The 27,932-nt window shown below is 38.2% G+C and overlaps 2 protein-coding genes across 5 annotated transcripts in view; both read left to right on the forward strand.

Annotated features, from left to right (window-relative positions):
• The window catches only part of LOC134843953 (NADH-ubiquinone oxidoreductase 49 kDa subunit-like), a 286,758-nt gene that overhangs the window by 134,365 nt on the left and 124,461 nt on the right, over positions 1 to 27,932 (forward strand). The window contains exon 2 of one of the 4 annotated variants that reach the window (XM_063860331.1): positions 3,057 to 4,918. The exons of 2 other annotated variants lie outside the window; for them this stretch is intronic. In XM_063860331.1, the coding sequence (XP_063716401.1) occupies positions 3,065 to 4,852 (1,788 nt within the window). In that variant the 5' untranslated portion in view covers positions 3,057 to 3,064 and the 3' untranslated portion in view covers positions 4,853 to 4,918. Of the gene's footprint in view, positions 1 to 556; positions 2,107 to 3,056; positions 4,919 to 27,932 lie in introns of those variants that run through there. One more of the 4 variants, XM_063860334.1, reaches the window with a different exon arrangement.
• LOC134844812 (uncharacterized) lies at positions 2,315 to 2,737 on the forward strand. The gene has a single exon (XM_063861627.1). It carries the CDS (start codon positions 2,315 to 2,317, stop codon positions 2,735 to 2,737), a length of 423 nt encoding a protein of 140 aa, XP_063717697.1.

Below are 27,932 nucleotides of genomic sequence, written 5' to 3' on the forward strand. Positions count from 1 at the left end.
AGTATTTTATTAGCAAATGGTACAAATTGAAAATATATTTTCCAAAGTAACCGTCTTTTTATGAGGAGTATCATATCTAGATTTAATTAATTAACCCATACGTTGTGTTTTGTCGACCGCTTTTAAGAGTGGCAAGTTCTGATGTTTTTTTTCCCGCTAAATTAGGTACCACAAATAACAGTCACTAGGAAACGGGTATCATGACGTTTCAGTCGTGATTCGGATTCCAAAATGAGGGTCGAGATAAATGTTTTTTCCCGTTTTGCAAATAATGTACATGGAGGAATGGATAAGAGACTGACCTCCTTGAATATTTAATGCGATTTTAACGTTATTTTAGCTATTATAACCTCACCCTTGCAATGGTTATTTTTCAATAGCTTAACTTAGGTTACCATAGTCGGAATATTACGTGCTACTTGAAAGCAACCGTCTATAAGTGTTTTTCTTCGACTCTTTAAAAGTTAGAGTGGCTTTCGAAAGGCCGATTAGAACGAAGATCTGCCTTGTAAACCCACGTTTTACAGAATGTTACTGTGATTGCTCTTGTTAACAGATTCGGATGAAGTAGTAATCATGTTAAAAACTGTAGCTCAATCAGTAATAGCATCCCCGATTTCAAACAAAACATCCATCGTTTCTCGAGCTATCCCACAGACGTTTTTCAATTCATACAGAGGGAGAAAATGGCAAGCGGAATACTGGAAAGTCGAAGAAGAGTACAAACATTTGATGTGGGTGCCTAGAAAAGAAGACAGAGATAAAATTCCACTGAACCCAAGGATTTACACAGATACTATCGAAAAAACAGTTGAGAAGAATGTCTCGAATACGATTCTAAATTTTGGACCTCAACATCCCGCCGCCCACGGAGTACTACGGCTACTCCTTCAAGTATCAGGCGAAAGTGTTGTCAGGGCTGATCCACACGTAGGCTTGTTACACAGAGGTACTGAGAAATTGATCGAATACAAAACCTACATGCAAGCGTTGCCCTACTTCGACCGCCTTGACTATGTCTCAATGATGACTAATGAACAATGTTTCTCATTGGCTATCGAGAAACTCCTGAACATACAAGTACCAGAGAGAGCACAATACATAAGGGTCATGTTCGCAGAAATAACAAGAATTTTGAATCACATTATGGGAATCGGAACTCACGCTTTGGACGTTGGCGCGATGACTCCGTTCTTCTGGCTTTTTGAGGAACGCGAGAAACTTTTCGAATTTTACGAAAGAGTATCAGGAGCTAGAATGCATGCGGCTTATGTGCGACCCGGAGGCGTTGCTAGAGATCTTCCGATGGGACTTCTGGACGATATATACGACTGGTCCTTGAAGTTCGGCGAACGAATTGATGAGCTGGAAGAAATGTTGACTGAAAACCGAATTTGGAAGGAGCGAACGGTAGATATTGGCGTTATTTCATCAGAAGATGCATTGAATTACGGGTTCTCGGGAGTTATGCTGAGAGGCTCGGGAATCAAATGGGACATAAGAAAAGCCACTCCTTACGATGGATACGAAAAGTTCGAGTTTGATATTCCGGTTGGATTGAGAGGAGATTGTTACGACAGATACAAAATCAGATGTGAGGAGATGCGAGAAAGTTTGAAGATTATATACCAGTGTTTGAACAAAATGCCTCCCGGAGAAATCAAAACAGACGATGCTAAAGTGTCACCTCCCTCAAGACACGAAATGAAAGAATCAATGGAAGCGTTGATTCATCATTTCAAGTATTTTACAGAAGGGTTTCAAGTTCCGCCTGGGTCTACGTATACTGCAATCGAAGCTCCAAAAGGAGAATTCGGAGTTTATTTGGTGTCTGACGGAACCAGCAGGCCTTACAGATGTAAGATCAAGGCCCCTGGATTTGCACATCTCGCTGGCCTGGATAAAGTATCTGCCGGTCATATGTTAGCTGATGTAGTAGCGATCATAGGAACTCTGGATGTTGTTTTTGGAGAAGTAGATCGATGAGTTTGATAAACTGAGGATGCGCTGTCTTTACTAATGAGTGAAATATAATGATGTAATAATTAGATCAGATTGTCTAGTTTTTTTTTTACTATAAACTGGAGTTAACGCTTTTTGATAGGATAGCGTCCTTATTCATTGTCTGTCATATCAATTTTTTGAACGCAAACATAATTGACGGACCGGTTTGATTTGAAAAAAAAGCATTTTAAAGGGTGATGTATAATGCATCGATCTTTGCGTCTAAAATAGTCAAATTTATTAGTGTGATTAGCTTGAGTAAATTTATTATTAGCTTGAGTAAATTTCAGATTTTCTGTTTGCCCTAAAGATGAAGCGAAACCCGAAAGTGTCATCTTCGCGAAGGAAGTCCCGAAAGGCTCACTTCACGGCACCCTCGCACGAGAGATATTTCCGAATGAGCGCTGCCCTCTCGAAGGAGCTACGAAGCAAGTACAGCGTGCGATCTCTTCCCATCCGCAAGGAAGACGAAGTGATGGTTGTGCGTGGGAGCCACAAGGGGCGAACTGGAAAGATCAACAATGTCTACCGTCTGAAGTACTGCATCCACATTGACAGTATCAAGAGAGAAAAGACGAACGGACAGCAAGTGGCCACTCCGATCCATCCGAGTAACGTGCAGATTATCAAACTGAAGCTGGACAACTCGAGGAGGAAGATCCTGGAGCGAAAGAAGAGCACCAAGAAGGAAGAGAAGGGAAAGTACACTGCTGCGGACGCCATGGAATCTTAGATTGAACTTCCGAAATAGAAGTTATTACATTCATAGACTCCGCGCGTGCTAGTGGTACTCCTCAAAGTCAACAGTTTGGTTATGTGCGACATAATTTTATGATGTGCTAATTGACTGTTGATAACTCAGTTGTTTTTTTCCCTGTGTTTAAGAGAGTCAAATGATTGTAGACTAACGTTCAAACGAGCCGTCTTTAAAAAACAGACAGTAATCCATATTACGTCAAGTATTTACTAACTTCATGGATTGTCTTCAAGGACGCTTTGTAGTCTGAGTAAACAGGAATACGGACATCTAAGAAATATATATATTTTTTCAGTTTTCAGTATGGGCCGCAAACAGAGCAGGAGAGTGCCTCTGAAGAGGAAGCACAGGGTGGAGAAAAAAGTGGCAGACCACAATCGCAAGATGAGAAGGTTAGCCAAAACAGTTTCCAAGAAAAAGACCAGAAAAGATCCAGGGATACCGAACTCAGTTCCTTTCAAGGAAGAGATCCTCCGAGAAGTTGCTTTGAGGAAACAACAGAAAAAAGACGAGGAGCTCCGGAAAAAAGAGGAAGTAAAAGCGGCAAGAATGGAAGGTAAAAAGCCAAAAGATCTAGAATCTCTGCAGGCTGATGCCACTGCAAGGGGTGAGATGCATGAGAATGCAGAAACACAAATTGATCCTGAAAATCAGGAACCAAGCGAACAGATTTGCCAGTCTAGCGCAATGTCCAGAAAGTATTACTTCAAAGAGTTCAAAAAAGTAGTCTTAGCCGCTGATGTCATTTTGGAAGTCCTAGATGCAAGAGATCCAATGTCATGTAGATGTCCTGACGTTGAACAAGAAGTGCTGAAAGCTGGGAAGAAGCTGGTGCTTGTTCTCAATAAAATTGACCTGGTCCCAAAACAAAACGCAGTTGAATGGATAAAATTTCTGAGACGAGAATTTCCAACGATTCCTTTCAAGGCATCCCGTCAAAAGCAGAGATCCGCTTTAGGAGCCTACAAATTGAAGTTTGCAAAAGCCACCACTGATTTGTTGAGTAACTCCAAGTCATTCGGTGGTGATGTTTTGCTAAAATTGATCGGTAATTACTCTAGAAATGCCGACATGAAAACTTCAATCACAATCGGAATTATTGGACTCCCGAACGTCGGCAAAAGCAGTGTCATCAACAGTTTGAAAAGAGAGAAAGCTTGTAATGTAGGCGCATATCCTGGAATCACAAAATCAATGCAGCCTATTCATTTAGATAGCAAAGTGAAGTTACTAGATAGTCCAGGTATTATAATGCAGAAGAACGTTGACTTGAACTCTCTGATTTTGAGAAACTGTATTCCGATGGAAAACATAACAGATGGAGTCTCAGTTATAAATCACATGTTAAAGAAAGTGAAAGGAAATCAACTGTCACTGCAGTACAAAATTCCCGTTTGTACAAGTACGGATCAGTTGTTGGCAAATATTGCTCGGAAACGAGGAATTCTGAGAAAAGGCGGCGTTCCTAACATTGAAAAGGCAGCAAAGTTGTTAATAAATGATTGGACAAATGGAGTTATTCGTTATTACACACAAGTGCCAGCAATTACAGAAACGACCGTTAGAAATACTGCTTCGCAAGCTGAAATAGTTTCTGAGTTCAGCGAAGAATTTGACATTGATGCTCTTTTAAAAGACGAAGATGGATCAACGCCCGCGGAAGTGCAGAATCTGATGGAAGATGTTTTCGTTCCTGTTGAACCTGAAGGTCAATTACCAGTAGTGAACGATGACCTTTTAGAACAGGAAACATTAGTTGAGATTGATGCTCCAAATGATGAAGAGGAAGTTATGGAATCAGACGAGAAGAAAAAGTTCGTGAAGTTTGGACGGAAAATTGTGAAAACGTACGATGACGGCGATGACGACATGGAGTTCGAAGACATGAGTGATTCGGAGAATTTTTCCCAGCCAAAGACAGACAGCAGTGGGAAAATTTTGACGTATGACAAACGGATGAAGCTGAAATTGAAGCACATGAAGAAAATGAAGCGAAGAAGTGAAAAGGTAGATAAGAGTTTGGCAGCTGCCGCGATGAACATGATGGACATAGACTCAAAATCAAGAAAAGCAAAAACTGCCTCGAATTGAGTTTGTTGATTCTGTGTTCTACTTTTTTCACTGGGCCTGCTCAAAAAATTCAACCTTATTATAGTTTTTTGTTTTTCTAAAGAGGTAGAAAACCTAACCCGCAATTTGGTGAGTTGAACAGCTGTTGGTAAAACTTGGAATCATTTTCCTACAGGTATTTACCTTTGTGATGAGCAAGGGTGTTGCAAACGGGTACTAGACGCGTTTTTCGCAAATAACAGTTCATAGAATTTTCACGAGAAATGTTTACGTGTTTTGCGTGCTTTATTATAAATTCAAAATCAAGGAGAAGTCTGAGCTTCTCTTTGTTCCTAGATTTCTTCGGCGCTTTTTGTAATTTTTATTTAAAAATATTTTGGCAAATAAATGATTTTTAGACGTTTTTTTTCGAACTTTTGATTTCTTTTAATTAGTCATTCATAGTCATTCTTTTTTGCATTGCATTTGGTGCGCAGCTCAGCTGAGCTTCGGTGTAGAGCAGCGATTGCTTAAGGTCAAACAAGTTGAGATAATTAGAAAAAGATCAACGTCATTTTATCTGTCGTCAAGTCTACTTAAAAATCCACCCCCCCCCCCCCCCCCATTGTATCTACTAAAGAATTTCCACCCCAGTAAATGAAAAAGTAAGTTCGCACTAGAGCGTTGTATGTAAATTCGAATTTTGCTGCATTCTGATTGGTTGAAAATTCGCAACAAGTAATTCTTTAAGGGGGGGGGAGATTGTTAAATAGATCCAATCTGTCTATCAGCATCGAAATTAAGCAAATTACCTTCCTGAGTTTTTCCTTGATTTTTCTAAACTTAGATAAAATACCCAATTTTTAAGTGATTTCATACAGTGAGTTGTTGGTGTGTGAGTTAAGGCTACTACTATTTTAGGCGGGTCTTTGAAGTTGACAATGACTATTGTTAGGAAGATGCGAATTTTTTCGTGAAACTTTTCCACAAACTATTTCAAGCAAAAAAAGTCTGAGTAAATTTGTACAATCTGTGGATCTGAAATAATTACTTGGAAGCCCGGTGTCATGTAAAGAAATAAGTTTTATGCCAACCTAAATCGGAAGTAAAAGTGCTCACCTGATGGCACTTCGGCTGGTATAGCAATTAGGCTCTTTTCCACTCCCCCTCAACATTTGAAAAATAAGATTTGAAACAATTTAGAAAATAAAAACATTTTAATTGTCATTCTTAACGCCCGCTAGCATAAACTGGTAATTTGCGTTAAACAAATGCGAAACTTGAAGAAATGAATCCGATTTTTCTTCAAGCTTGACATTGTTAAGACGATGCTTTGTTCCTAACTGAATCGATAAAGCTCTTTTTCCTTACTTATCGGTAGTTTTACTTATTACACAAGCAAGCGATTTTGTTAAACCACAAATAATTTTTTCTCAAGTAAGTCGAATTTTTTGGTGCAATTTTGAACGGCCATTTTCCTTTCCCCACCCACGAGCATCAATTTTGCAATATAACGATAAGTTTTTTCAGGTGAAGTATACAGACTAAAATTGATTGTTTTATTTCATGTTTCTTATTTTTGTTGCTTGTGATTGCAGCTCTGTGTTGAACATTCTTCTGCACAATTTTGCCGAAACAATACTTAAAGCCAATTTGAAATTTTTAGGCACATTTATCGGCTATTGCATTGTGGCGCTCCTGCGGCGCTCTATTGTGGCGCTCCAGTATATGATTGCTAGTTCAAGCTGCATGTGCGCTGTAATTTGAATTGTGAGCTCTTGCAAGTAAGTCATAGCTTAATGGCGGGTTATTTGCGCTCTTGCCAACTTAAACAATTACTATCTGCGCTGGTTGGTTAATTAAAAGTAATCGTCTACGCGGAAATTTTGTAGTATTTAAAAACATGAATAACTAAGTAAAATTGGAATACCGTGCCCAATGCCCATAAATTTATTCGAATTCACTAATCGGATAGCAACCGAAAAACTGACAAAAAACTATAATGAATGCTATCTTTTTTAAGTGTTCATTTTTTATAGCTATGTTTTTTGGAAGTTTTTCACTTATATGGGTATTGTTGGAAAGCCCGAAAGGATCAAATAATGGGCTCATAGGTTTAATTTCTTCAACTGAACGGGAAAAATCTGAAAATACCGAAGAAAACAACAAAAAAAGCGCTAAAATTACCATGGCTTGAAAAATTTTACTAAGAAGTTCTTCTCGTGCAAACCCGCATTTAAGAAAAGTGCAAACAAATCGGTTATAATGGATTTTCGTGGTCTACAATGTTGTAAATACAATCAATTCCCATGTTACGTTCAGACAACAAAATTGGACTAAAAATGGATTTAAATCCATTTTTTCTCGCCAAAACAAAATGCATTATAATTCATTTGGAATACATTATAATAGATTTTATAATAAGTAGGAAATCACATTAAAATGGATTTTTTTCCACTTTATTTTTGTTTTGCGCGTCGTGCAAAATTTTGCAAGAATTTTGCATTTATGAAGTGAGTTATTCGGAAACTTCGCAAAGCGAGTGTACGGCCTAATCCATTTCTAAACCTTAACTCAAATTCCAAAAAGATTCCGTTAAGCTCACCCCCCCTAGCCGTGTGCCCCTTTGCTCCCCTTCAACCCCCCTACCGTTTGCCCCCTTTGCTATTCTCCCCCTACATTACTCTGAAACCCCCCCCCACTGAACACACTCCCCCACCTGAACACGCCCCCACCTGACACCCCCACCCCCCCACTGAATCCCCCTGAATACCCCCCCCCCCCCCCCCACCTGACTGAACACCCCCCCCCCAACGCATGAACCCACCACCCTTGCCCACTTGAACCCTTTTCCCTCCCTCACCTGAACCCACCTCTCTTCCCCCAAAGGGAGGGGGGTAATGGAAGGGGGATTAGTCCACCTCTAACTTTACCCCCCTCCCTCCAAAGTTTCTAATAATTTAACAAAATTGTTGAAAGGAACAAAATTCAGTTTTTGAGTAACATAAAAAAGTAACAAAAATATCTAAGTTTGGCAGAAAACAATTAAATTGAACAACAAGTAACCAACGTAACCAACTGTAGTTTAAAACGTAAAAAAAAGACTCCATGTGCGTTGAAATTCGCATCTCAGTAAAGTGGAAAAAAATCTATTATAATTTAGTTTCATTGTCAGTGTCCACAAAAGTGAAAAAAAAAAATCGATTATAATGGATGAAAAAAGGATTATAATCAATTAAAAATCGAGCCAACAAAATCCTTTTTTCATCCATTATAATCGATTTTTTTTTCACATTTGTGGACACTGACAAGGAAACTCAATTATAATCAATTTTTATTCATGGAACTCCAATGCGGGAAAGTACCCCTGCATCGGAGATTATTTTTCAACTCGCATAAAATATTAAGTTCACTTTTAAAATCCATAATTTGGACCCGACTTTTCGGATCAATTGTTTTACTGGGGATGACTTATTTGCAGGGGCGGATCTGGGATTTTCTCGAGGGGGAGGAAGCGACTTTCAAAAAATTTTCAAAATTTTGTCTTGACCTTTTTTTAGGCCGACCAAGTTGATTTTCCGCGCTCTGAAAAGTATTAAAAAGACCCTGTTTTGACCCAATTTTGTGAGCCGCAGGTAAAATTGTTTCAAAAACAGGCCAAAAAAGCTGTTAAGGCATTTTTTTTGAAAATATTGACCAAAAAAAATCGCGTTTTTTCGGCGCGCGCTCCCCCATCAAAATTAGTGCCTGTAGAAAAATTTTGGGATCCGTTGCCAAAATGGATATCTCAGAATATATTTAGATCGGCAGAGGGTTGAATCCTTGTAATGTGTTACTGGCTGGAAACTTATGAAAATTCAAGATAGAATGGTATCTTTTTCAAATACTAAATCTTACCCGCTGAGGCTTTAAGGTCAAATAATTAGTTGCGCATAGCCCTAAGGAGTTAGGTCTAAAGTTTTAGCTTAAAGATAAAAGTTTGAATAATTTTGAAGGTCAGATAATGAGCAAAAGAACGCTAAGTTAAATACTTGACTAAAATTTTTTTGATATCATAATTGGATCTGCAACGTGGACCACAAAAGCCACAAAAGTTCCGAGATAATTTTTGTAAGACGTGTTTTGTGGTCTCAATCTCTTAACAAAGAGAACTAGGCTAAACGTGTTTAAAAGGCCACAACTGGTGTTGTTTTGCCAATTGTAACCGATCTAGGTCCTGCACCAGCATTTGAAAACTTTTTCCGTGCGAGGAGCGATTCTCACAAAAATTACCCGTGCGCAGGATTGTAGCCCAGTAGCAGAAAAATTATAAAGAGCGTCGGTTTTTGTTCATTTTAAATCAATCGATATGCTTTCATTACTAAATGGATTCATGCAAAAATGAAATAATCTTTTTTTAGATTTGCACTAAGCGCTGAATAAGCTTTTTTTAAGTCTGATTAACTTATTGATAGGTGGGTTAATAGAAAAATCCATGCTTTACCATCACCTAGCCACTATCATTATGGATAAACCGGTTGTGAAACAAAAGCTTGATTGTGATTTCTACAAGCAGAAAACCGTGATTGTGCCGTACTATTTCGGTATTCAATTTCCATGCAACTTTTACTTTATAATAATTCGCATACTTCTTTCAACTAATGAATTCTGCTGATTTCGACTTCCCAAGAAACTGACGGACTATTTAATCCTGGCTTTTGTTAGTTTCGCTTTTTCAATAAGCAACGGTATTCAAAGCATCATTTCGGTATTTCGGTTTTCAATTTCCATGCATCTTATACTTTATAATAATTCGCATATTTCTTTCAACTAAAGAATTCTGCCGATTTCAACTTCCGAAGAAACTGACGGATTATTTCATTCTGGCTTTTGTCAGTTTCGCTTTTTCAATAAGCAATTTCGATAGAAGTTTTTTAGTATCCGAAAGATATAATAAGAAAAACCTTTCGCTCAAAGTCAAAAAAATATTTTAGCTGAGACCTGTTTATAGATCTCAAAAACATATTTAGACAAAAATTTTCAGCTAAAATAACTTGTTGATTTTGAGCGAAAGGCTTTTCTTAATATATCTCTCGGGTACTAAAAAAATAAAAGTATCTTTTGCGTCTATTCGCGGGTAAAAAACCAAATATCTTGCTTCATTTAATTTGGATTGAACTATTAGCCGGTTTAGTTTGCCGCATATGCGTGAATTGAATAAATTTCATCTGGCTTTAAGTACCCCAATTTGACAATTTATAGATCTCAGAAACATATTTAGACAATTGTAAATTTGGGGCTTAAAACTTAAAACTAGATTAAAACTTAAAGCTTAAAACTAGATGACTTTTATTCAATTGACGCTTATGCAGCAAACTAAACCTGCTCATAGTTCAATCCAAATGAAATGAAGCAAAGTATACGGTTATTTAACCCGCGAATAGACGCAAAAGATACTTTTAAACTTAAATAAAGCATCATTTCGGTATTCAAAGCATCATTTCGGTATTTCGGTATTCAACTTCCATGTATCTTTTACTCTATAATAAATCGCATACTTCTTTCAACTAATGAATTCTGCTGATTTTGACTTCCGAAGAAACTGATGGACTATTCAATCCTGGCTTTTGTCAGTTTCGTTTTTTCAATAAGCAATTTTGATACAATTTTTTTAGTATCCGAAAGATATAATAAGAAAAACCTTTCGCTCAAAGTCAAAATGCTATTTTAGCTGAGACTTTTTTATAGATCTCAAAAACATATTTAGACAAAAGGTCTCAACTAAAATAACTTGTTGACTTTGAGCGAAAGGTTTTTCTTATTATATCTCTCGGGTACTAAAAAATTTAAAAAATCTTTTGCGTCTATTCGCGGGTTAAAAAACCAAATACCTTGCTTCATTTCATTTGGATTGAACTATGAGCCGGTTTAGTTTGCTGCATACGCGTCAATTGAATATATTTCATCTGGCTTTAAGTACCCCAAATTGACAATTTATAGATCTCAAAAACATATTTAGACAATTGTAAATTTGGGGCTTAACACTTAAAACTAGATGACTTTTATTCAATTGACGCGTATGCAGCAAACTAAACCTGCTCATAGTTCAATCCAAATGAAATGAAGCAAAGTATACGGTTTTTTAACCCGCGAATAGACGCAAAAGATACTTTTAAACTTAAATAAAGCATCATTTCGGTATTCAAAGCATCATTTCGGTATTTCGGTATTCAACTTCCATGCATCTTTTACTCTATAATAAATCGCATACTTCTTTCAACTAGTGAATTCTGCTGATTTCGACTTCCGAAGAAACTGATGGACTATTCAATCCTGGCTTTTGTCAGTTTCGTTTTTTCAATAAGCAATTTCGATACAATTTTTTTAGTATCCGAAAGATATAATAAGAAAAACCTTTCGCTCAAAGTCAAAATGCTATTTTAGCTGAGACTTTTTTATAGATCTCAAAAACTTATTTAGACAAAAGGTCTCAGCTAAAATAACTTGTTGACTTTGAGCGAAAGGTTTTTCTTATTATATCTCTCGGGTACTAAAAAATTAAAAAAATCTTTTGCGTCTATTCGCGGGTTAAAAAACCAAATACCTTGCTTCATTTCATTTGGATTGAACTATGAGCCGGTTTAGTTTGCTGCATACGCGTCAATTGAATATATTTCATCTGGCTTTAAGTACCCCAAATTGACAATTTATAGATCTCAAAAACATATTTAAACAATTGTAAATTTGGGTGCTTAAAGCCAGATGAATTTTATTCAATTGACGCGTATGCAGCAAACTAAACCTGCTCATAGTTCAATCCAAATGAAATGAAGCAAAGTATATGGTTTTTTAACCCGCGAATAGACGCAAAAGATACTTTTAAACTTAAATCAAGCATCATTTCGGTATTCAAAGCATCATTTCGGTATTTCGGTATTCAATTTCCATGCATCTTTTACTTTATAATAATTCGCATACTTCTTTCAACTAATGAATTCTGCTAATTTCGACTTCCGAAGAAACTGATGGACTATTTAATCCTGGCTTTTGTCAGTTTCGTTTTTTCAATAAGCAATTTTGATACAATTTTTTTAGTATCCGAAAGATATAATAAGAAAAACCTTTCGCTCAAAGTCAAAAGGATATTTTAGCTGAGACCTTTTTATAGATCTCAAAAAGATACTTAGACAAAAGGTCTCAGCTAAAATAACTTGTTGACTTTGAGCGAAAGGTTTTTCTTATTATATCTCTCGGGTACTAAAAAAATTTTAAAAATCTTTTGCGTCTATTCGCGGGTTAAAAAACCAAATACCTTGATTCATTTCATTTGGATTGAACTATGAGCCAGTTTAGTTTGCTGCATACGCGTCAATTGAGTATATTTCATCTGGCTTTAAATACCCCAAATTGACAATTTATAGATCTCAAAAACATATTTAGACAATTGTAAACTTGGGGTGCTTAAAGCCAGATTAATTTCATTCAATTGACGCGTATGCAGCAAACTAAACCTGCTCATAGTTCAATCCAAATGAAATGATGCGAAGTATTTGGTTTTTTAACCCGCGAGTAGACGCAAAAGATAATTTTAAACTTAAATAAAGCATCATGGGTAAATTTAAAATAAAAGTCTTAAACCTAATTCATGAATGCCTCATTACGAGGCCAAACTGTGCACTGAATAGGCGCACAATTTTGTGTTTGTATGCAGCTGGATTCCACAGAAAAGTCTTCAAACAAGTTAAAGTTTTTTCGGAACGATCAAAGAAAATGAAAGAACAAAAGAAGAACAGAGAGAGCGTTCTTGCTGCGAAATCAACTTACATTTCCTAAAAAACACAGTTTGGCCTCGTAATGCTATAAAATTTTTGCAATTGTAAGGGTTACATGCTTTCTGTAAAGATATGACAATTTCTGTAATCTTAAAAAGAGGTCATTGGTTGGGATAATAATCAAAATGTTTAAAATAGCTTTTGCAATCATCAATGGTTGCTTTTAAATTAGTTTTTGTTGCCTGAAAATATTTTTGATTTGCGCATCAAGTTCAAAATCAAAATTTTATGCTGCGTAAAAATAGCTGTGAATGTTTTGAATTTTTTCGAATTTGAAAATTTTAAAAGATTCTGTAGGGGTCAAGTGTGGTTTCGTGCTAAAGAGCGCTATTAATCATGGTTTAAATCACATGCAAAATATGCTCAGGGAAAAATTGTTTTTTTTTCTTTAAAATTTTTTTGGATTAGTTCCATTGCAAAAAGACAGAAGTTAGTTTCTTTATTTGAGCAAATCAATAGAATTTCTAATCTTTATTTGAAACTTTATTGGATTGTTTTTTTCTTTGGTTTCTAACTTCATCGCGAGTTTGATTGGTTGCATGCAGTTGTCCAATAAGTAGAGACGTTAAATATCTGAGCGGCTGCTCAAAGTTCTAGAAGCGTGGAGCTGTGGTTTTGTCAGTATCGTGTTTTTCTCGCTGTTTCTAGTAGTACGTAGCAAGCGTGTAGTTTTTTCTCTCTATGATCTTGTGTTAAAATGCGTGGTTTTGGATGGATTTTAAGGTCTGGGTTCATTTCGCAGTTGGATTAGTTTTTTCTATATGGGTTTTAAATTTTTCAACTATTATCTTTTCCTCAATTCATATCTACCTGGGCCTTTTTGGCTTGTTTTCTATACTGTTTTTTTTTTTTCGTTCAAAAACTCAGTTCAATCATCCTTATTAATATATTTAGGGATCTCATAAATGTATATGAGCTTTTAAGTGTAATTTTTTATGCCAACTTTTTTAACTTCCTAGTTTTCACTGTATAAAGTTTTAAAATGTTGCCGAAACTTTTCTTCAGAAATTGGAAGTTTTTGGATACTTCAGGGTAAAAATATGAAATTTAAAAGTAATTACGAGATAATTTTCCATTACATTTATTCTTTTCTTTAAAGAAGTTTTCTCAAACCTCCGCTTTGCCTAAGCTTAAATTTTTTTAGACAAAATGTTCTGCTTTGCTTTTAAGGTCTTGTTCAGTTTTGAATATAAACTTATCTTCAGGTCTAAAAAAGTTTCGAAAAATTAAAAAAATTTAAACCTCGAAATGAAACTCTGCAGTTAAAATCTAACGGCTCAAGGTTATAACGGCTCAAGTTTCATTGCAATGTTTCATATAGTTTGTTTGAAAAAGGACTTACCCGAGTCTAAGTGATTGTATTCTTTCATAGTCGATCTTCACATGTCAGCGCTTTACAGAATCAGAAAATTTGACGATTTCTTTCGGCTGTGGGATCGAGCACAAATTTAAAACACACTTCGAAAAGGGTCGAGCACGGTCGAAACCTGCCTGAGCACAGTCTAAACTTACCTCGAGCACGGTCGAAAGGTACTTCGAGCACCGTCGAAACATACCTCGACCACGGTCGAAACTTGCCTCGAGCACGGTCGAAACTCACAAAGAGCACGTTCGAAAGGTACTTCGAGTGCCGTCGAAACATACCTCGACCACTGTCAAAACATGCCTCGAGCACGGTCGAAATATACTTCGACCACGGTCGAAAGGTACCTCGACCACGATCGAAATGTACCTCGACCACGGTCCAAACATACCTCGACCACAGTCAAACCATGCCTCGATCACAGTCAAACCCTGCCTCGAGCACGGTCGAAACATGCTTCGACCACGGTCGAAACATACTTCGACCACAGTCGAAACATACCTCGACCACGATCGAACTGTACCTCGACCACGGTGCAAACATACCTCGACCATGGTCGAAACATGCCTCGAGCACGGTCGAAACGTACCTCGAGCAGGGTCGAAAGGTACTTCAAGCACCGTCGAAACACACCTCGACACGGTCGAAACACGCGTGGAGGACGGTCGAAACATACCTCGAGCACTGTGGAAACATGCCTCGCGACAAAAAAAAACTATCACACGGTTTCAAATAGCACCGCTCGTAAAAAATAGCACAAACTTTCTCGCGCAGTTGGACGAGAAGTTGTTTGATCCCACGGTCGAAACATGCAGTCGCGTATTCTTCTTCGGTCGATTGCTGACATGTGATGATTGACATTAAGAGAAAAAAGGACCTATACCCGGGCGATTTATTTTCCAACACATTGTCGAAAATTTTATTACGGATAGCACTTCGAGTCCTAATGCTTTCAAAGTTTTTAATACTAAAACAGGGCAGTGTACAATTACTCTCAGTAGAAAAAAAAGGTAGATAGAAAAAACCAAATTGTTCTGAAAACTATTGATAAATAGTTTTGACTAATTGCTCTCCAACCAACTGCAAAACTCCTAATAATTTCGAATTTTATTCACGGTTGGCCAAGATTTTTTTCATGGCAGACGTTCAGCCTACGTTGTTTACAACTTCTGTAAAAAACAGGGTCTTAGATTAAAATAAGAGATAAAAGTATACTAGTTTCTTAGATAAATAGTCAAAAGTGAAAGTCTAATTTGTAAATAGCTATTTGACACTTAAGCTCAATTGTTTTTTGAAATGTTTGACCTTTATTGGATAGTATACTCTGAAAACCCCTTTATTTTTGTTCTTTATCGAAAACTAAGTCAATTTGTTTTTTTGGTTACAAAAGTTGAAAAAAAAATAGGCTTGACTTCTGTCATACAAGAAAAACTTCTTACGCAGCCAAAAACAGCATTCAAAATTGTTCAGATTTTAGCCGTCGGTTGCAGAAAACATAATGAAAAACTATTTATCCAAAAATTGCTGAAAAATTTGACAATTTCCGCTAAAGTTTATTCTACTGGGATTAAATAAAAACTGCACTGCCCTTGTCATTTAATTTTGAAGAACTCTGACAACGTTAGACTCGAATGGCTATCCTTATTTATTTTTTCAAAAAGCAAAGGTATTTCAATCGTGTAGTAGATTTTTTTTCCGCAAACAGTTTTGTTCACAGGACTCACTCATCTCTTGGACTCATTCATCTACTGGACCTTTCTGTTGCAACAGACATATTTTTAGCTTGTTAGCTTTTTGAGTATCCGGTCTAATTAAAATTTGCTTTTCAAGTTAAATGAAAAATTACCAACCCGATTACAACTCTCGACTTCGCGTCTGTGTAAAGTTGCGACTTTGTTGACTGAAATGTTTTGCATAGTTTGTTGGAAAAAGGCTAACCCGAGTCTAGATAATTTAATTGTTTTTAAAGTCGATATTCACATGTCAGCGTTTGAGCGATAAAGAAATTCCGACGATATGTTTCGGCTGTGGGATCAAACAAAAATTTAAAACACATCGAACACGGTGGAGCACAGTAGAAACATGCCTTGAGCACGGTCAAAACGTACCTCGAGCACGGTCGAAACTCACATCGAGCACGGTCGAAAAGTACATCGAGCACAGTCGAAAGTTACTTCGAGCACCGTCAAAAAATACGTCGACCACAGTAGAAATATGCTTCGAGAATGGTCGAAAGGTACTTCAATCACCGTCAAAATATACGTCGACCACAGTAGAAATATGCTTCGAGAACGGTCGAAAAGTACTTCGAGCTCCGTCGAAAAATATCTCGACCATGGTCGAAACATGCCTCGAGCACGGTCGAAACTCACATCGAGCACGGTCGAAAAGTACTTCGAGCACAGTCGAAAGTTACTTCGAGCACCGTCAAAAAATATGTCTACCACAGTAGAAATATGCTTCGAGAACGGTCGAAAGGTACTTCGATCACCGTCAAAACATACCTTGACCAGTCGAAAATCACATCGAGCACGGCCGAAAGGTACTTCGAGCACAGTCGAAAGGTACTTCGAGCACCGTCAAAATATACGTCGACCACAGTAGAAGTATGCTTCGAGCACGGTCGAAACTCACATTGAGCACGGCCGAAAAGTACTTCGAGCACAGTCGAAAGGTACTTCGAGCACCGTCAAAATATACGTCGACCACAGTAGAAATATGCTTCGAGAACAGTCGAAAAGTACTTCGAGCTCCGTCGAAAAATATCTCGACCATGGTCGAAACATGCCTCGAGCACGGTCGGAACGTACCTCGAGCACCGTCGAAAAATATCTCGACCATAGTCGAAACATGCCTCGAGCACGGTCAAAACGTACCTCGAGCACGATCGAAACTCACATCGAGCACAGTCGAAAAGTACTTCGAGCACAGTCGAAATTTACTTCGAGCACCGTCAAAAAATACGTCGACCACAGTAGAAATATGCTTCGAGAACGGTCGAAAGGTACTTCGAGCACCGTCAAAACATACCTTGACCAGTCGAAACTCACATCGAGCACGGCCGAAAGGTACTTCGAGCACAGTCGAAAGGTACTTCGAGCACCGTCAAAATATACGTCGACCATAGTAGAAATATGCTTCGAGCACGGTCGAAAAGTACTTCGAGCTCCGTCGAAAAATATTTCGACCATGGTCGAAACATGCCTCGAGCACCGTCGAAACACGCCTGGAGGACGGTCGAAACATACCTCGAGCACTGTGGAAACATGCCTCGAGACAAAAAACTATCATACGTTTGAACAACAACCGCTCGTAAGAAACAGCACAACTTTTCTCATGCAGTCGGACAGAGATTGTTTTATTTATGAAAACACGAGTTCTTCTAGCTAGAAAGATATTGAAAAGAATTCTAGGAACCATTTGAGTAGAAGAATGGAATTGTTCATATCCACAACTCATACTGCTTTTAGATAAGCCCTTATAAAGCTTATCTTTGTTATATTTATAATCTTCATAAATCTTTGATGGTAGGAAAGCTAAAATTTTTTGATTTTGAAAAATTTTCAATTTGCATTTTGTACAAGGATTTATTCATATTATGAAACACAACTAATCAGCTAGCAAGCGTAAATACTGGGGCAATTAGTGTTTGTTGGCTGATAATTAATCAGTTTTCACAAAGTAACTTTCGAAAAACTATGACACTGCTTTCGAAATTAGTTTTTTAATAATTGTTTTCAAACTTATTTCAACACAAAAAAAGGAATGGTTTTGGAGCAAAAGTTGCAAGCGATCTGATGGCAATTTGTAAAATAAATCTGAAATTATAAAAAAAACTAATTGCAACTCAAACTTAAAATCGAGCTATGTATTCGAAAGTTGATTAAAAACCTGGTTGCCTACCTTTAACTTTATCGAACAAAACCGTAAAGGCGGAAAAATTTTTTGCGGAACAATTTTTAGCCGAAATCAAGCAAATTTTTAAGCGTTCTTGCTTTTTTATCTCTCTTTTTGTTCTATTATGACATAAATTTGATTCTCATAAGGATAACACAAAATTTTGTCTTGAAAAGTTTACTATGGCCCTTGGTACTTGGCAGGAAAACCGCTGTCCTCAAAGTTATTTAAAAAACTCATTCTTGCAATTTTCACGATAGAAGACGATGCCAAGATATCAAAAATGGCTTGGTCCTGGAAGTCTTGGCAAGATCAAGCTAAGATTAATCAAGATCTTGGAAAGAAATAGGTAACACTCAAAACTTAAATATTCGAGCAGAAGAATAGAATTGGTCACAACCAAAAATAATACTACATTAAATTAAGCCTTTATAAAGCTTAATTTTGTTATATTTATGACCTTTTTAAATCCTTGATGGTAGGAAAGCTAAAACTTTTGTTGCTTTTCAAATTTTCAATATTCATTTTGTGTATACTTTTTTTAAATAATGGTGCACAACTAATTGGCTATCAAGCGTAAAAACTGGGGCAGTTATTATTTGATGGCTGATAATTGAACTGTTTTTAAAAATTGAGCTTCGAAAACGGGGTTCGAGGAAAAAAGGAGAGAAAACGAGAAGGCGAGGAGAAAAAACGTGCTAATTTGGTCATTCACGAACAATGGTTTATTGGGCGACAATGGTCTAAGCCGAAGCATTCATCCAAGAAGTTCTCCATATTGAGAACATAAAACCCAAAAATAGAGACGGATAGTACAACCGAAACCACTTCTCCGTCAACACTGCAGGCGGCTTAGAGCTTCGCCCAAATGAGTGGTGACTCTTTTCGCACAGGAAACGAGATGGCCGTCACAAACAAAACAAGACTCCGAAAACAAAAGTTACGACTGTCCGGACGAACCACAAAAATCCCTTACCGATGCAATGCAGGGAAGATAGAGAAAGAGGAGAAAAAGTATGACTAACTTAATAGTTTTGGGACAGATGTACCATCAGGACGAAAAGCGTGCAACGTCGACGAAGGAGCTCAATGCCAAAAAATACTGCGGCACGAATTACAACATTCTTCATTTAGGAAGAAGAACGATCAATAGAGGCGACGTCAGCGTTTAGCTACAACACACCACAAGATAGCTCGGACAGTATCGAGACTAACTACTCAAACGCCTAGAAGAAAATAGAACAACAGAAACACAACAAACTTCAGTACACATAATACAACATGAAAAAGGGGAAACTGAATACTTTAAAAAAACCAACAAACATATAACTCGTTCTGGAGTACCTCACAAGCCCGATGAAGTAAATAAACACATAGTAGATGATATGTAGTCATTTTATGTGGATTCATGCAGCATTTGCATTAATTCAGTAAATCGATTTGTGTAATCTTCATAAATTAAATCAAAGATTCAAATTCTAACTGACGAATTTTTTTTGTCGTCGGAACCTAGCTAACATTGATTCTAGTAACATTTGCGTGACATAATTTATCCTACTGGATTTCAATTTCAATTACTCCTCTTTGTTGGCTCTATCTGACTAGCAAGATACTTTTAGCAAAGGAAACTGCTATGTTTCAGTTCTAGTATTTAGATTAAGCTCCTAAAATCCTTAATCACAGAATCTTTAGAACAACTCTGGTCAAAGTATTGCACTCGAGCATCTGTTTTAGCTATGCTCGAGCTCTGTCAAAAACAAAAAAGGCTCGTACAAAGACAACAAAAAGTCTAAGTAATAGCCTAACAACTATGACAAACTAATTTAAGTTTTTAATTCAATTTTCCGATTCGCATACAAAAAATTGATTGATATATCACTAATTTGACTGCTGACAGCTATATTTCAACATTGCGAATATCAGCCGATGAGAAAACTGATGCGAACTAGCCTCAATAAAAGAACTTTTTTAATAACCCATCGTTATTTACGCCCAGGTATCACTCGATTTAAAGTTAATTTTGAAATATATTGGCTTGTCTAGTCCAAACCAAAACCCTCCAATCAAAAAATTTTAAAATAGGAAAACCGATGTAACAGAAATGGTTGAGCTTCTCCTTTTGATTTTATAACCGAACTGGAATCAAATATTTGCACAAATTTTTTGAAAATTGCCCTCACTCGAGAAAATCCTAGATCCGCCCCTGATTTAGATGATAATAACAAAAAAAAAACTAACTCAATCCCATATAAAAAAGTGCTAGCCAAATGATATTGCCTATTCTTTCGATATGTATATTTTATAGAGAGCTTATTTTCACATTTTCACAGCTCATGCCTAGGAGGAAGTTCTAGATCTTTAATGAGGCTGCAGGGAGAAAATTAGAATTGATCAGTATTCTTTCATAAAGCAAATTGCTACTGTGAACAAAACAAAGAATTTATATTTTAATTCATTTATAATTTTCAGCGTGTCCGTTTGCTTGTTCAGCTCGAGGGATTTCAGCTTCAGGTTTTTGGTTTATGCTATGAGCTTAACTTACCGCACAATAAGCTCTTAAGGGAATGTTAGCTGTGCGTATTTAGCGCTGGGGTTGTGAATAATTTTTTTTTGCAAGGTATGTGTCGGTACCTTGTGTTCCTTTCGAAGTTTTTTACAAGGAATAGCAGTTGTAGTCAATAAGTAAAAATTTGAATCAATTTTTGATAACAAATAGGCAAAATGGACAAGATTTTTCGAAATTTTCACATTTTCCGGTAAAAAACGGTTGACGTATTCGTTTGGATAATGTTTGGAAAGTTTTGTCTTAGTAGCAACACCTTTTTTTGGGTCTAATCAGGCAAAAACAGATGGTAGAATTTTGTCGACCGTTTTTTTTGGTCAACTAAATTGATTTCCTGATCTCTCCCCAACCACTATAAAGACACAAATTTGACCAAATTTTCTGCGCCGCAAGGAAATTTTTTAAAAAAAGCCAAAAAAATGCGTTTTTAGGCACTTTTTGGAAAATTTCGACTAAAAAGTCGAGTTTTTTTTCGTCGCGCGCTCCCCGTTCAAAATTAGTATAGAGTGGCGCCAAAGGCGCCTTTAGAAAATTTTTAGGGTCCTTCAGCAAATATGGATCTCAAAATAGTACAAAGGGGGACCCTTTGGGTCGACAGGGGGTCAAATCCCTGAGGGGGAGAGCGTCCGAACTCCCCTGCCCCCCCCCAAGTCCGCTACTGCTCTAAGCCACTGATTTTTTGTTTCAAAAGTCATTGAACGCTCAAACGTTGCAAGGCTTGAGTTGTTAAAGACATCTGATTTGTAGAATGGGTGATTCTATTGTATAGCGTACATGAACTTTTTCTTTGAACCTTGAACATGCAAACTAAGAGTAGTAAGAGCTAATTCGTTGATGTAGTCTGTCAAGATCGGTGAATAATAGAGTAGTTAAGTTAAGATCGAACTAAACTTATATTTGCTCAAATAGCGAGGAATTAATCCCCCGTTTTAGTGAAAATGAGTTGTGGAATACCTCCGAGAAACCCCCCCCCCCCCCACTCAACTCGGGAACTACTGGGGCTCACTTTGTGGAATTTAGTGGGGTGATACTAGAGATGATTTGACCCGGGCATGCAAAGAGCCGGACCCACTCAGATAACGGTTCCCGGAAAAGCAAATGGCCCCACCGGAAATCCTTAACTACTGGTCCGATTGAGCTCATTTTTATGTATGTGGTAGCCCTAGGTGGGGTAAGCTTAAGTTTGAAGTTTCGGAACGCCAAGGTCGCCCCGGCCCAATTTTCGCCCTTTACAAACAAACCCCCATCCGAATTCCAGAGGCTATTTCTCGACCCCCAGTGACCCTAGTGAGCTGAAACTTACAAGGATGGTAGATAGAGATATGGTTTTTTGTATATTAAGATGGTGACCCGATTGGGTAATAAGGGCACGGGCTATTAGCACTTGGGAATAACACCCTCTAGAGGTGTTAATAGGCAATTTGCGCAAAATAATGAGCCAGGGCATATCGATTTTACGGCACCTATGTGTAGCATGACCCACCCTGATAAAATTGGTCCCTGTAAGTCTTAGTTCCCAGTTGACCTTTCGGTGATAATGGACCTTTCCTGCGAAAAGTGCTAACAGGTAAATTGGATGTGGTGTTTTTGGTTACGTTAACCCGGCCCCCATTTTTCCTGGTAAAGCTAGAGTTATGAAACTCGGGGGTATGAGGCAAGACGGGCGAAGTACAAAAGTGATTTTTGGAGTTATTAGCACCTGAAATGGAAAAGTGATAAAGGACCTTGAAAATTGAATAACTTGGGAAGTAATTGTCGGATATAGGTAAAACTTGCTAGGCATGACCTTCACGTGACCTCGAATTGATTGTGGGGGATTTGACCCCCGGGTGACCCCGGGGTGACCTTTATTTGACCTTTTGGGTTTTAGCTCAAAACCCCTTAAATTAACACCGGAAAATAGCCCAAATCATATGTTTTGTAATAAGGTGGTTTAATTGCCTATCTTATGAATCTGGGATTAGTGATTTGCCTGTATGGGGAATTGTTTAGGCATTTCCTTGAAATTATGGAATATCTTGGCTTTAAAATGATATATTGTTGAAAATATTAAGAGCTAGCTAAACAAACATTGGGTTCAATTTGACTTGTTGAATGAATTATAGAGAGAAATGCGTCAATGGCTCAGAAAAGTAATCACAAATTATTTAGCTATATAGGCAAGGGAATAGGAAATTAATTAATCTAATTGTTAGGATCGTACAGGATATTCAATTGGCTTCTGGGGGATGTTTTATCGGCTCAATTGGACACCAGTTAAGGGAACGGCTTACCCCGAAGGAGGATTAGGTTGAAACTTGAATAGGTTATGTATGGGAATTTTTGGATTATGATGAACGGGAATTTAAATTGTATCCTAGTCATGGGAGAAGGGAAGGGATACGGGAAAAGTCCTTGGGCATTTTCATATGTAAACATAGCTTGAATTGAGTTGAAGTTGCACTTGTTATTTGCTTACCACAGCTTTGATTGGCATTTTGAACTTGGCATTTAAATTAATCTGATCATGCTAGAATTAAGAATTTGAACGCTGCGTAGGAGGTACTTAAGTAATTGTTAAGACTTATACAGATTGACGGCTCTCTAACTAAAACTAGGAGTAAATAGACATAAGACGCGGATGTTTCGGGACGAACTTTAAGCGCCAGAACAATTTAGGCTACAAGCTAAGGTAGTCGCTTGATTCTCAAAATAAAGTGAGAACGAGTGGGAAGAATTGTTAATGTGAATGTATATTAGTTAGTGAATGTTAGTTAGGCTATCTAGAGGATAGCGGAATCGTTGTTGAACGATTGATATTGAAAGAAGTTCTCGAGGAGAACGTTAGTTAGTAGTAAGGTGTTAATTGAACTGCATAAGGCAGTTGGCTTAAGTAATAGTAATCGCAAACCCCTTTCTTTAATTGAATGATTAATTTATATTTCAGCCAATTATAGACTACTCTGTATTCGGTTATATTCATTTCTTAAATCATTCTTATTATTGGAATTGTTGTTGCGATCGATTATTGATTGACGGGTGATATACAGTCGGAAGACCACGAATCGCAGGGCGAGCAGCACAGTACAGTACAGAGCAGCCAACCACCAAATCAACCATTGTGGGATTGTGAATAGTACTGGGAATCGGTTGCCCCACTGACCTCAGTACCAAAGGGAACATATTGCGGCTGTGTGAAATAGCTAGCGAGACCGGCCTAGAGATATTGTGAATTCCCCCACGTTTACAGTGGCGCTCCTGGGTGGGCGCTATTCTGGATTGTAGCTGCAACGACGATGTGTGCGGGATTACGAGGACGAGAAGAACGAACGATCGATCGACGAAACAATTGCGATGGCGATGAACGATCAAGACAGACACAGGCTGCAGTGGCAGCAGCCAATGCTCTCGATCGACAACAGGGAGTGTTAGGATTTGGTACGATACGACCAGATCGGTTTCCCTCGAGCAGTTATCAGAACTGACGAGACTGGAGGAAACAGTTTGCCTGGATAGCAGACGTCAATCGATGGGACGATGAGCAGGCCAGGATGATGCTGCCGACTTGTCTGACAGTTTGGGCATTGGATGAGTTCACGAGTATGCCAGCTCACTTTCGAGAGGAAGTTGATGGGTTCGAGGAGCTGACGCCAGGCAGAATGTTCGCGGAACTCGATCAGAGGATGATGCCATTTCAGACACGATCAGGTGCTAGGGTTGAATTCAAGAACCTCATGCAGGAGGAAGCGTGTGGGCTTGAGAGATTTTGCAAGACGAGTGCGATCTTTGGGTGAAGTTGTAATTACAAACCTGGTAGTTTAAGCGCTAGGTGATATGATCCGCGAATAGTTCACTGATGGATTGTGTGATTTTGAGCTTCAGCAATTGCTTCTGCGAGAAGACCTCGAGAATTTCAACCAGGTGGTGGCCCGAGTATAGGCTCTAGATATGGTATGCAAAACAGTCAGGATGAATAGTCGGAGACGACTAAATCACGTTCTGTCGGTGCACGATGTTCAAGACCTGACGACTGAGGCTGACGGAGACAGTAGGCTGACTGCCGAGACTCAACAGATACGGACGGAGCTGACGAGATTGCAGACGCACACTGACCAGAGGCTGGAACAAATGATGAAGGCTCAGAACAACCTGGCGAAGCAGATTGATGTCCAGAGTTCGAGTTATGTTGAGGTGAGATTGCAGACGCAGATGCAGGAATCACGCCAGAACCATCTGGCGGCTCAAATGATGGCCCGGATGCACAACATAACGACAATGATAGGTAGGGGTTCGTTGATTCTTGTAACCCCAAGCCAGAGAGTGACACCCGACGGAGAGAGAATCAGCAACGCGACTTTGGAAACAGCCCATGGACCCAGGGTGGTTGTTTTAATTGTGGACAGGTGGGCCACATTGCAAAAGGATGTCCCCAAAGAAGCGCGAACCATTTAAACTACCAAGGGCCGGGACAGTAGGCGAGTTTGAAAGAGGGTTTGATGTAACCCCGATTTTGCCATACAAACCCGAAGGTAGAGAGCTGACAGGGCTATATAACGATAAGATGACGAAAGTGATTTCAAAGTACTGTGCGGAGAACCCAAAGACGTGGCATACGATGTTGCCGTATTTGAGTTTTGTGTAGAACACGACTATTCATTGCACGACGGGAGCGACGCCATTCATTCTGGTTCATGGTCAGGAATGCCAGTACCCCACTGACCTGTTCTACGCGAAACATCACGACGAAGTGCTGACGAAGGATTGTTTTGCAGAGAAACTAGATGAGCTCTTCCGAGATGCTCATATCAGTGCCAGAGAAGTCCTTGGGACGGGTCAACGACGACAGGAGGATCATTAGTGGAAGAAAGTTCATGGAGAACCATACTCAGCTGGAGATAAAGTCTGGGTGTGGGCGAAGGAAAAATTCAAGTCGAAGAAGCACTTTGATCCATGGGAAGGACCTTATGTTGTACTGGCGAGAATGTCTGAAGTGAACTACAAGATGGCAAAGGAGTCAACTCCTAGCAAAGTCAAGTTCTTGCACTTCAACATGCTAAAGCGATTCAAAGAAGAGACGGCACAGTCAGATGAGGCTACTAGCAGCAAGCGACCGACACCCTATCGGTCGGTTAAATTCTTCGATGACCCAGAGATGTATGATGAAGATGAGTTGTTGTGGGCGAACAACTGGGAGGGTTTTAGTCATGAACCAAGCCCACGAGATGTACCAGTGAGACTGTTGCCTGTAAGAAATCGAGCAGTCGAGCCACAATTTAATCCGCCCGGGGAAAATGTGCGGGTTCGGGCGATGCCAGAACACATCGCTGATCCACCACGAATGATGCGAGAAGTGGCTAGGAGGGAAGAAGATGCGATTGAGGCATACGATGCGACGGAGCTGGAGGCCAGAAGGGAAGAGAAGCCAGCGAATCTACCCTATGAGGCGGAAGGCAGACCACCTGGCGAGGTGATGGCTGCCAAACCGGTGATGGCAGATGGAACTGCAGATGATGGCGGTCGACCAACTCGAGTAAGGAGACCACCTGTACGGTTTGCAATTGACGAGTTTGTGAGTTAAAACTTACATTAGTAAACTGTCTCTTTCTATCTCATTAGTTGATGCTTACTTACATTGAGTGCGATCCCACCTGAACTGTTGTGCAGACAATTGCTAGTGATGATTATGAATGTGAAAGGGTTGAATCGTACCATGAAGAGTAAAATTAATTCAGTTACGTCCCCTTTCAGGTTACTCTTTGTGCTATATCATTGTTTATTTAACGGGGACTAACTGTTGGGTCAGGGATATTTTAAGGGTAAAACTTTAAAGGGAGGGAAACGACTAAGTGTTAGGGCGCACGGCGAAGCGAAGAGTTATGTAACTTATCATTAGAGTAACAGATAGTTGCTCACTTATATTCGCTCAAATAGCGAGGAATTAACCACCCATTTTCACTAAAACGAGAGATTAATTCCTCGCGATTTGAGCAAATATAAGTTTAGTTCGATCCTAACTTAACTACTCTATTATTTACCTATCTTGACAGACTACATCAACGATATAGCTCTTGCTACTCTTAGTTTGCATGTTCAAGGTTCAAAGAAAAGGTTCTTGTACGCTATACAATAGAATCACCAATTCTACATGATTTTTCTGAGATATCGGTTTGTGAGTGTTAATTGAGCTTTCTTGGGTAAGTGTATGATTGTTGAGATTTCGAATTTTGATTTGATGGGATATTATTTGACAGATGAAGTTGAGTTTCGTACCGCTTAAATTACCCCTACATTTTTAGCATTGTAGCTAACCAAGCATAAATGAAAAAAAAGTCGAAAAATCACAATCATAAAACTTTAAAAGTTTCGTCTGGAATGTTGTTCGTTTTGAGAAATACTCGTACAGCAATGCAATCGCCCGCGTATATAAGATTTTCAAATTTTTGAATTATAAGATAAAAGCCAAAAAACTTGGAAAATCTCCAGTTGAGCTAAAAACCAAAATGATGTCATGAAAAAGTGTGAGCTGTGAACTTTTGAAGTTCTAAGATTTTTCAATTTTGTGATACTGGAAAAAAAAGGCGGGGAGAGTAATGTTTTCTCCAAACTACGCAAAATAGGTTATTAAGTGGATAAATTGTATGCCGAAATCATTTAGACCGAATAAAATTTCTAAATGAAAAAATTAACTCAAGAAAAAAATGGGGCTAGTAAACTTCCAAATTTCAGGATTATTTAAAAATAAGTTCAACTAAAATGACAGAATATAAGCAGACAAATGATAAACAGGCAACAGAAATATTTCCTTTGGAATTATAAACAAAATCCGGGTTGGATTCGAACCTAAAACTTTTGATCTCTAAGGTATTGTCGTTACTCTTTGGGTGTTTTTTTCTTCAAACCTTTAGTTAAGCTAAAAAAAAGTATTTAATATGTTTCGATAACGCTTACTTATTGCAAGATAAGTTTTTTTTGTCGTTTTTCTTATGAAGTGGTTTCCAGTCTTGTAATTTTTTGCTCCAAAAATTTTTTCTAGAACTTTTTTGCACGTAGTCATCTAACATGAAACAAGCTTTCTTGAGGTTTTAAAAGTGGTCAAACTGAATAGGTCCAACTGTAAAAACCGTGTTATGTTCGAGTTACTCTCTTTAACATGAAAAAAATTGTCAAAGTAGTGGCATCGTGTAATTTGCAAAAGCTTATTGTTTTCTTTTTATAAAAGCCAACGACAGCCTGTTTTGCTATTTAGATTTTGACAAAGAAAAAATCATCCTTATAACTGAAATTATAGTTGGTTTAGAAGAGAGAAAATTTTAAAATGTGCAAGTGACGTTAATAACTTTTATTCGAAGTTTTATTTCAAGTAAATGAATTTGAGTCGTCCTGAATAAAAATGAATCTTGCACATCTGGATCAAAATGATAAAACTGATTAATCTAGAAAAAAAATTGAAGGTAATGCAAAACTTGAAGAACTTTTGGCCGCTCGAAGAAAAAAAATTGACGGAAAAAA

This window comes from Symsagittifera roscoffensis, chromosome 4 (assembly GCF_963678635.1).
Source record: "Symsagittifera roscoffensis chromosome 4, txSymRosc1.1, whole genome shotgun sequence".
Lineage (NCBI taxonomy): Eukaryota > Metazoa > Xenacoelomorpha > Acoela > Convolutidae > Symsagittifera > Symsagittifera roscoffensis.